Genomic DNA, 11,188 nt, shown 5'->3' on the forward strand with positions numbered 1-11,188 from the left:
AACCATGGTGGCTTTCTTTTGGACTGGGCACTGCCTTTCCTAACCTGTGGAACACTTTCCAGCTGAGCTTTTAACACTGTGTTTTTAAATAACCTCCAAGCATCTTGGACATTTTTGACTCTCTTGATTTTCCCTTTCAGCTTCCTGCGCACTATCCCCCTCATCTTTGAGAAATTTCCCTTTCTGAAGGCGAATGTAACTACATTAGTAGTTGTCACTTGTTCGCATGCAGAGATACTGAATCTGACAGCATTGTGGTCGCTGTTCCCTATCGGCTCAACAACACTGACTCCCGCACCAGGTCCTGGGTCCCACATAGAATTAGATCTAGGATCACCTCTCCCCTGGTTGGTTCTACAACCATCTGCTCTAAGCCACAGTCATTTAGCATATCCAGGAATGTTCTCTCCTTACTATGACCTGAACATGCATTTTTCCAGTTTATATGGGGATAGTTAAAATCGCCCATTACCACGACATTTTTGCTTTTGTTGGCCTCTCTAATTTCTTTTTCCATCTCAGAATCCTCTTGTGCGCTTTGGTCAGGGGGACGATAATATATTCCTAATGTTAAACTGTGCTGCACCCCTGGTATTGATATCCACAGTGCTTCTGTAGAGGAATCAGCTCCCCCTGCATTGTCTATTTTATGTGACACTATGCTCTCTTTGATGTAGAGGGCCACCCCACCCCCAATACGCCCTGTCCTATCCTTCCTGTAGAGCCTGTAACCTGGGATAACAGCATCCCACTGGTTCTCCTCATTCCACCATGTCTCTGTGATGCCCACTATATCAATGTCCTCCTTCAAAACTCTGTACTCCAGCTCCCCCATTTTAGGTCGAATGCTTCTACTATTAGCATAGAGACACTTGTATACTCTGTCTCTGTCCCTAACCTGGGATTTATGTGTTTTGCCCTCCAGCCTTTTGCTATGCTCCTCGCTTGTATGTGGTTGATTTAGAAAAACCTCCCTCTCTGTCTGCATCTCCATGGACTCTGTATTCCGAACCGAAGTCACCTCTGCTCCTGTCGGCTTTCCCCCAAGGATCAGTTTAAAAGCTGTTCTGCCACCTTTTTAATGTTGAGCGCCAGCAGCCTGGTTCCTCTTTGGTTAAGATGAAGCCCGTCCCTTTTGTACAGGCCTGCCTTATCCCAAAAGGTTCCCCAGTTCCTGACAAATCTGAAACCCTCTGCCTTACACCACCTTCTCATCCACGCATTGAGACCCTGTATCTCCGCTTGCCTAGCTCGCCCTGCGCGTGGAACAGGTAGCATTTCGGAGAATGCCACCTTGGGGGTCCTGGATTTTAACCTGTTTCCTAGCATTTGGTGCCTCCATTCATGTTACCTTTCTGTACCCTGAATTACTGCATTCCTATTTGGTGCCTCCATTCATGTTACCTTTCTGTACCCTGAATTACTGCTGATCTCAATACATTACTTAATAGTACCAGGCAGCTAGGGTTTATTTCTCCTATTGCTTTTAGAGCTTCCATTAGTGTTAATTATCACTAAAGTTTTAAACGTTTCTGACTTGTAGGAAACAGAAATTGCATTTTATCTTTGATATTTACAATAACTTTAGTTCATAGCTTCATTTCAGCTATTCTAATTGTATTGTATAGGCACTTGAAGCTTGGATGAAATGCTATTTATCTTTTTTTCCTTGAGTTAATGAAACAATATATTTCTTCCTGAACAGAAACATCCCAGCTACTCTTAATAGTATCTGATGGAAGAGGTCTTTTCCTTGAGGGCAAGGAACGTGTGACAGCAGCTGTCCAGTCTGTTCAGAATGCAAATATCTTCATTATTTTTGTAGTGTTGGACAACCCCAATTCAAGGGTGAGTGAGACCCAGACTGGGTTAACATTACTTCCTTTCACTAAATTGAAATGGCCTGTTGGTTGTGAAAGGGCCCATATCTTGCTGTGGCATAAGGAGGTTACATAATTGAAGTGTCTAGTTCAATAGTAAAATAATGAAAAATTCATCCTGAGGTCAGACTAATGACTCTGATTTGGACGTGTGTTTTTAGTTTTTTAACTTCCTGTTGCTAAGTATTAATGAACATGCTGAATATTAAAAATTCTCCAGCTGGTCCTGATTGTTCCTCACAAACAGTTCTCCAGTGCCCCAACATTTCCTTTCAAATGGGGAGTAAGCTCTACTCTGTTGAAGTCAAAGTTCGACTATTTAGATTAATTCTGTTACAGGTACTGAGTTCCAGAAACTATAATGTCCCGTGCTTTTATGTTTTCTTTTTATGTGACTTGTAATACTGGTAATTATATCCTCCATAGTGCTCGTTGTCATCCAGACATTGGAGATGATAAAGCTTGGACGATGATAGTAAAACCAACAATAATATAAAAATAATTTGAGTCATAATAACATCAAGCTCAGTTTCTTATAATCTTTCCCTTGCCTTATATTTTAAATCACTATATCCTTATATCAGCGCACCTATATAATAGTCTACTCATTTAGGAACTGAATTCATTGAATATGGGAGGGTTCAGTGTAGTATCTATCTGTACTAGTATTGCATTAGTAAAAGAAAACATTTGAGAAAATAAGTTAATTCCAGACTATTGAGATACATCTAAACTTCTGATGACTGTTCCTATTTTCAAGTAGTGTAACAAAATTGTTCTTTTGATTTTAGTAATGACAAAATGCCCAGTGGTAGCTATAGTACTTGTGCAACTTGGTATCTGATTTTAATCTCTGTGTCACTTTAATTTTTAGGATTCCATCTTGGATATAAAAGTACCTGTATTCAAAGGTCCAGGAGAATTGCCAGAAATTAGGTCATACATGGAAGAATTTCCCTTTCCTTTCTACATCATTCTCAGAGATGTGAATGCTCTTCCAGAGACTCTCAGTGATGCCCTCAGGCAGTGGTTTGAATTGGTAACTACCACAGACAGCCTGTAGAGTTTTGCCTGATCAAATTGAATTCATCACTGAATAAGCTGCTGTTTTAATGGACCAGAAAGTGAGCTTTCTTCCTAAGTATAGGAAACTATGCAATCCATGATAAACGGGGAAAGAGAGTCAGTTTACTTGTTCCCACTATCTGGAAACAATGGATACCTATTTGCTCCCTTCATTGCTATTCAAATAATTTATTATATGGTTTCTTTGAAATTTTCATATTGTTGAGAAAAATTGTTCCTAAGACTGTTTCTATTGTAGTAAGAAACTAGTATTGCTTTATGAGGAAACTAGTTAGCAATGTTTAATCATAATAAAAATACTTGTATGTTTTAGGTTAACATGTGTGACACAGCCAAAAAAATACTACTTGAATACTTGAAATTGTTCCTAGTAGTTGCTTATTGCTAGTGGTCTTATAATGCCAGAAGGGTATTTATATGATACGAAAGTGTCTGCATTATCATTTTACACTGTGAAGTTTGCTCTCTGTCTAATGCAAAAATTAGACAAACATTTTGGTATCCTACATTGTGCACAGGACATTTCCTTCCTGCCCCTTTTTTCCATTAGAAAAACTATGCACCGTTTGTGTTTAATAATAAAGTTGTTTTGCTGTTTGTAATTGTGTCCATTTTTTATCAGGGCAGAAATGCACTCTAAAACAGTTCTGTATTAAGAACGTTGGGTTGGGTTGGGTTGTATGAAGCACAAGGGGCTTGTGGGTGCAGATTTTCCACCAGCAGAAAGCCCCTTTTGACCTGTGAAAAGCTGCACCTGAGAGTTGGAATGGGAAATTAGGCAGCACCATCCATCTTTCCACATTGTTGGTGCTTACTCTTGCCAAAGAGGTTCCATGAATATAAAAAACAGAGAAGAGTTGTTTCGCCTACTTGTGCTTCCTTACTGCAGCTTCTGCTCATAGCCCTCAGAATCAGACTAATTATAAAACTGTCTAATTTTTTGCCTGCTCATTATTTGTTTAAGGAAGGTAACGTGAGCATTAAAGACAATCTGCAGTCTCATTTTTATAGTTGCTCAGTTATCATATGGTAGTTATAGGAAACCCAGATGTGTATTCTCAAGGTAGTATTGCTCATCTGGGGAAATATCTTTCCAGCACTTAAAAATCAGTGTTATCGGTCTAGAAAATTGAGAGTAGCCATGTGATTGCTACAGCTCTTAACTGGAATGCACCCATTACCTTCTATGAAGCCATAAATCTGGGAAACTATTGGTAGAAAAAACAGTAGACACTACTCATCTTTTGGTAAACTAACAGTCTCTTGTGGGGGATTATTTAAAGTGAATTTCATGAATGAACTGGCTGAATTGAACATATGCAATGGTGAGCCAGCATGGTGTAGTGATTAAAGTTTCAGAATAGGAACTGGAAAACCTAGGTTCAAATCCCCACTCTGCCATGGAAACTTGCTGGGTGACCTTGGGCCAGTAACATACTCTCAGCCTCAACTCTGACAAGTATGTGGATAGGAGTCCTTCAAGAACTACCAGAGTGACGCAGAGACAGACAGTGCCAATATCTGAACATCTCTTGCCTTGAAAACCCTATGGCAAGAGTGTCAAACTCATTTGTTAGGAGGGCTGGATGTGACTTGTGGGGAGGTAGTGGTGGCTGCCTCAGTTGCCAAACCCTTAGCAGGCTCCCCAGCCCATATCAGCATTGGAGGTGTGGCTATCTTGACTGCTGAGCCTGCAGTAGGCTTGCCACCCAGAATGGCACTGGGGGAGGTGGTTGTCACTGGAGGGTGGTAGTGGCTGGCTGCCTCAGCTAGCATACAACAGCCTTGCCAGCCCAGAATGTCACAGGGAGGTGGTTGGCACTGGTGGTGATGTCTGCCTCTGCTGGTGAGCACAAAGACTAACACTGGGGGAGATGGTTGGCATGGGAGGGGGGCTGACTTGGCTGGCAAACCTGCAACTGGATCATCAGTTCAGATTTGCACGAAGGGTGTGTGTGTGGCTCACTAGGCCAGATTGGGAACTGAATGGAACTGCCTGGGTGCCTGGACTGGCAAGCCAACAGTGGGGTTGGGGTGCCTGACTGGACAGGTGAGCCTGCAGTGGACTCACCTGGGCAGACTGAACTGGGTGGTGAGGCTACCTCAGGGGTAGGGAACCTGCGGCTCTCCAGATGTTCAGGAACTACAATTCCCATCAGCCTCTGTCAGCATGGCCAATTGGCCATGCTGGTAGGGGCTGATGGGAATTGTAGTTCCTGAACATCTGGAGAGCCACAGGTTCCCTACCCCTGGGCTACCTGGACCGACTCAACAGGCCAAATCAGTTGGGGGGGGGGGGTTGCCTCATCTGGCTCATGGGCTGATAAACCCTCTCAAGGGGCTTGATCTGGCTCCCAGGCCACATGTTTCACACTCTTGCCCTATGGGATTGCCATAAGTCAGCTGTGACTTGACAGCAAAAAAATAATAATTTACAGGGGGAAATGGTAAAAAGACTAACTGTGTCAAGGGAGCCAGTGTGGTAAAGTGGGTAAGGTGGTTGATTTCTATTCCCCCTCGTGCCATGGAAGCTTGCCGGGAGATCTTGGGCCAGTCAGTCATATACTCTCAGCCCCAAACCTGGCTAATATTCCAATGAGAGATTTCCCATGAAATTAGCAGGGTAATATGGAAGCAGGCAATGGTAAACTATCTCCGGATGTCTCTTGCCTTGAAAATATGGGGTTGCCATAAGTCAGGTGTGACTTGAAAGAGGGGAAAGGGGAATTGTGTCTGAGAATGTTTTAAGCAAAAGTTATTCAATGGCTGTACAAGACCTTTGTAAGTTTCTGTCGTTACCTTGGGAACATCTACTTAGTTGAGAACTTAAGCAATCCGTCACTGCCACCATTGCTTAAACCACGACTTACATATTGCCTTTTTTTGAGCTGCACCAGCTCTGTGGGACTGACAGACAGGTTAAAAAAAAACACACAAAACCTACGTAATGCTTTTGTTAGCTTTAGTGTGATCAACCCACCATGGAGGTTTTCACCGTTTCTAGTTGACCTGATGAGGAAACAAAAAGGAGAAGGAGGGGGGAAAGTACTGTGTTTGGAAATCCTCAATGAAGCTTTACTCTGCTGATGGTGGCGTCCATGGCACTCCACCGCCCTAGAGACTCCGGTGAGTCATCTTTTCTGTCCACATGCGTTTGATTTGAACGTGGCGCCTCCTCTCCAAAAACCCGGCCTTCGTACCGTGCTGCCCAGTTTCCCTGTTTAACCTTAGGGCGTCCTGTTTATTAAATGCATTCAAATGTCCTCTCTAAAGTCAGCTGAGGGGCGTTAACTCTGCTCCCCCGTCACTCACTCCTGCAACCCGCGAGCCAGAGAATTGCAGGCAAAGGGGAGCTCCTGCTGCCACCCGCTAGCTGGCTTTTTAATCGCTCTGCCCAGCCGGCGACTGGCGATTTCCCCGTCGCTCCTGGTCCGAGCGGGGCGTTGAAGAGCTGCCGCCAAGCGACTGCCGCGGGGGAGGGACGGAGGTAGCCGGGCTTCCAGCGTGAGGCTGTCATGGCGTCGACGCGGTTGCCTCCGATCACGCTGACTCTGAAGCAGGTAGAGCAGGAGCCGACCACAGACCCGGCCTGCCCCCAACTTCTGCTTTGGCGTCTCGCGCTGGGTGCTGCTGCTATATTAATAACCCAGTCGCCATTGTTATTATTTGAGAGACTGGGCATTGTTGGCGATGGGGAGAAGGAGATTGAAGGCCTAGCAATGACTTGGGGGGGGGGGGGGGGGGGCTGTGCAGGAATGAATAAATAATGCTTTGCCGGGGTGGGCGCTGAGATGCCGCCTTTTTTCTGGGCAGTGTTCTTGCTAGGTTTGCCCGAACGGCAGGCGGAGCTTCCCTGGGATCACGCGCCAGCCATTGTTGCTGAAGTGAATGTCCCGGTAGTGGGCGGCTCTGAAAGGCACCAATTCACTGAGGAGAGAGAAAACAGCAGATCCACACCGATTTCCTCTTCCATTGCTGTAGGTTGGGAAAGTCAGAAGCCATTGTAGTGTATTTTTATTTGCGGGAGAGTTGCCTGGAGATCTCCCGCTAATACGGTTAATCTGCAGAGTCCCTGGGACAGATGACTGCTGTGGAGGATGGACTCTATGGCAATAAAGCCTGCTGAGATCCCTCCCCAAATGCTGTCCTCAAATTCTGTCTTCCGCAGACTCCACCCTCTCAAATCTTGCAAGTATTTCCCAACCCAGAGCTGGCAATCCTGTTGCTAGGGTGTATTATTATCCTTCCAAAAAGCTCAGGTAGGGTACATATTCTTCACAGTTAACCCACATTATTTGTGAGGTAATTATGTTGTGAAAGAGATGGGCTGGCTCAGTCACCCAGTAAGTTTCACAGTTGGCATTTGAACGCAGGTCTTGGTCCAGCATCCTCACTGTAGTGGTTCATGCATGAACCGTTCATCATGTGTGTAAGTGGCTGTCTTTGAAGGAATACACATGTATGTTAGGGTATATTTGATGTTTCTATAGACCAGGGGTGTCAAACTCGCAGCCCTCCAGATGTTCATGAACTTCAATTCCCATCAGTCCCTCCCAACATGAGCATTAGCGATACTGGCAAGGAAATTGTAGTTCTTGAACATCTGGAGGGCCGCGAGTTTGACACCTGTGCTGTAGAGGTTGTGTAGATTATCACAAGTAGTGTATGTGGAGTGATAGCTCAGTGATGGAGCCGCTGATGTTCTATGCAAAATGGCCATATTCAAGCTCCAGTGCTAAGAAACAAAGTCAGAATAGGCAATACTAAACCAACAGACCCTTTTGTATATTTGCATCAGTATTGTAGTATGTACAACCTATGTGAAGAGCTGATACATCATTTGATGTTTTAAAGTTCTTGAGAAGGCAGCAAGTTCTTCAGTTATACAGAAAAATTCTTCAGGCTATTCGTCAGGTACCCAGTGAAGCTGATCGTCATTATCTGAGAGACTGGGCAAGGTCAGAATTCAAAAGAAATAAAGGTGCTACAGAAGAGGTGAGAAAAAGTCACATATAGTCCCATACACGTTTGCTAAGCTGATGCAATAAAACAAGTACTACGAACTATTATATTGTGAAAAAAGGTTCAACCAGACTTCCAAAACTGGTCAGGAGATGAATGAAAATAATTGTTGGTAGTGTCATGCTGCATATTGGAATATTGTGTTGTATGCAGGAGTTATAATGTGAAGCTCTGTTTATGATGTGGATATCCTTGTGGTAAGTGGATGTGTGCTTGATATAGACTATAGAGCAACTGTCAGGTGGAATTATTTTTGTGATCTCTTTGTAGGGACCATAACATATGGAATGCATGCTAGTTGTAATTGTTATTGTTAAATATCATACCCTTCATAGGCTGAGTGTTTTGCCACCCAGCATAGACACTTACATTTATTGCCTTACATGTGTCTACTAAACATACTTTTTATTTTGCAGGATACAATCAGGATGATGATTACTCAAGGGAACATACAGCTTCAAGAACTTGAGAGAACTCTGAAATTGGCAAAATCCTAGCCTTAATTGTGAAATACAATATTATTTTAATGCAGCTTCCTCCAGAATACATTGGATGTGGAGGGACTTCTCAAAGAGCCAAAAAGTGTTGCTTATACAGACTGTTGTCAGTGAGAAAGCTGATCTTGATACGATTCGGCTATGATGGGCAGAAATCTGTAAAGAAATACTGGGAATGGACATTGGCTAAACTTGACTTAGACACATCAAAACACAACAGTGGATTGCTACCTCAAAAGTGTGGCTCATGCCTATGAAAAGCATGCTCAGAATGTAATCTACACTGTGGATTAACTGAGCTGCCAGATTGAAGAAACTCCATTGTTTGGTGTATTTGTCTTGCAAGTTGATGTCATGCAAATGTTGAGACTGATTTTTTGCTTCATGTATTGGTTATGTATGAAAGACAAAAAGCCTTGACTATGTACCACTGAAGGCTGAAGGTTTGCAGTGCTTTTAAGAACTGTTGCTACAGATGATTTCCACCTTGTAGAATATCTAAAAGGATTATTGAGCCAATGAGATTAAAACTCTTGACACAGTTTATGCAAGCCAATATGTTTTAATTCATTCCCATTCTGATATGCTACATGGCACAAATAATCCAGTAGAAACTGTACAGGTGTTTGCCGTATAAAACTATCACATCTGATCAGTAATAATTTAATTCCAGAATCATCAGTTATATGAATATACATTTTACACAGCACTTTGTATAAGTACATTCATGCTTAACAATGGATAATTGTGATAAAATGCAGAGATGAAGAAATAACTACTTAGCCCAAAGCCTCCAGTAAGATACAATGATCTAGATGTTGTCTGTATTTCCTCTAGCAAAGCAAAGTAGTCCCTCTCCACTAGAGAGATTTAAAAATCCTATGTATGATTGATTAATTATTATAATGAAGATAAAAATATTTTAAAAGAAGCAATATTAATTACATATTTTGGTTAGGGGCAGCTAGACATGGAGATGGTCCAATAAGCAAAGAATACCTAATTGATCCTGGACAACTCAGAACTATTTGGAGCACAAAACTACAGACAATAATTGTTTGTTCCCCTAATGCGAATCCCATTTAACACAATACCCCTGAACCCTGTTATTTATAGAGGAAGAGTGTTAATCCTTCATACACAAAGGTATTAGTAACCCAGACAAAAAGCATAAGGCTGCAAGCCTATTTATGCTTAATTGGGACTACATTCCGTTACATCAATGGGTCAGATTTCTGAGTACACTTGCAGAGGATTAGGCTGCATATAATTTAAAACTGCAGACCAGAGTTACAGTATCACTTGGTTGTTTTATGATAAAAACAGTTCCTGGTGTTATAATAATCATAAAGATCTCAACAAGTGGTGTTTTTAGCACTGCTTTAATTTTTTACTATGAGACAGGTACTACACCTTTTAAGGAATGACAACAAACAATTCATTATTACACAGTTAAAATTATATTGCTCCAGTCATCAGTACAGTGTTCCCAGCTTTGCATATAGTGGGCTATAACTCTAAAAACAGTTCATAGTCGCTAGAAAGCTCTTTGAAAATAGACTTTTTAGTTGTATCTTATTGTAGCATCTTAAACAGTTCTACCACAGTCTAGTGGAGGGACATCACAATTAGAAACACATTTTAGTAGGCTCCTACAGGGAGCAATAAAGTTTGTTTACAGTGCAGACTTGTGTTTGTGGAAACCTGAGACTACTATTGATGATCACCTGTTGGAAGAAAAAGAAAGTTCAGCTACCTGTGCTTGCCAAACTGATCATCTGTTCAGCACAGGGCAGAAAGAAATAACTAATGTCAGCTGCTGGCACACATTTTTCTTGGAAGTTGGACCAGATGAGACACTGGGAGTTCCCTAAGCTGAGCTAGCATTTTCATTTCTTCAAATATCAATGGCCCAATTATAATGGGGACCTCAGGGTAAGGAAAGGTGACTTAACACTATCCCCCCGGCATTACCCCTACCTAAAAGGGTCCTGAGGAGCAACTGTTTACCCAGTTGTGCCAAGCAGACTGATTTGTTGAAAATACTGTTCAAAATAATTAGCAAAAATGTTTAATTTCACGAACTAGATAATCTGAAATGGTCCAACTATTTCTCAGATTATAGTTTCCTAAAATTCAACAGAAACTATTATAAGAAGACTAGTATTTTGCTCCTACCTTGTCATTAAAGTTTTTTCTACTAAGGTGACTGTTATCAACCAAGAGAAATGGTTCATATGCCTTTAACATACGCTGATTTGCTCCATCCTCTGAATAACAGCAAAATGTGTGCAAAATACCCAGAAGCCCTGGGGTAAGTTTGGCATATATAAATCCAGTTGAAAACTCTAAGACACTAATAACATAGCATAGATTTGATGCAGCTTCTGGGTGCCTCATCTTCCTTGGACTGTAGCTTTTGGCCTGATTGACAGATTCTAGTACCGTATATACTCGCATATAAGTCAAATTTTTCAGCACATTTTTTGTGCTGAAAAAGCCCCCCTCAACTTATACACAAGTGAGGTGTATTTTTAAAAATATTTTAGGGTTTTTACTTTGTCGGCCGTCAGGGGGTGCAGTTTTTAGACTAGCGGCACCAAAATTTCAGGGTATCATCAGGTGATACTCCTGATGATACCAGCCAGGTTTGGTGAAGTTTGGTTTAGGGAGTCCAAAGTTATGGACCCCCAAAGGGGGTGC

General features: G+C 42.2%; 1 protein-coding gene and 1 long non-coding RNA gene across 2 annotated transcripts; both read left to right on the top strand.

Moving 5' to 3' along the window:
* Positions 1 to 1,691: 1,691 nt before the first annotated feature.
* LOC125424834 lies at positions 1,692 to 3,568 on the top strand. Its single transcript, XR_007243293.1, has 2 exons — positions 1,692 to 1,848; positions 2,755 to 3,568. It is a non-coding gene; the product is annotated as an uncharacterized LOC125424834 (long non-coding RNA).
* Positions 3,569 to 6,257: 2,689 nt separating this feature from the next.
* On the top strand, positions 6,258 to 8,687 carry LYRM2 (LYR motif containing 2). The gene is made up of 3 exons (XM_048482263.1): positions 6,258 to 6,526; positions 7,821 to 7,961; positions 8,405 to 8,687. Exons 1-3 carry the CDS (start codon positions 6,482 to 6,484, stop codon positions 8,483 to 8,485), a joined length of 267 nt encoding a protein of 88 aa, XP_048338220.1. The 5' UTR covers positions 6,258 to 6,481; the 3' UTR covers positions 8,486 to 8,687.
* Positions 8,688 to 11,188: the final 2,501 nt, after the last annotated feature.

Source organism: Sphaerodactylus townsendi, unplaced genomic scaffold (genome assembly GCF_021028975.2).
Source record: "Sphaerodactylus townsendi isolate TG3544 unplaced genomic scaffold, MPM_Stown_v2.3 scaffold_1170, whole genome shotgun sequence".
NCBI lineage: Eukaryota > Metazoa > Chordata > Lepidosauria > Squamata > Sphaerodactylidae > Sphaerodactylus > Sphaerodactylus townsendi.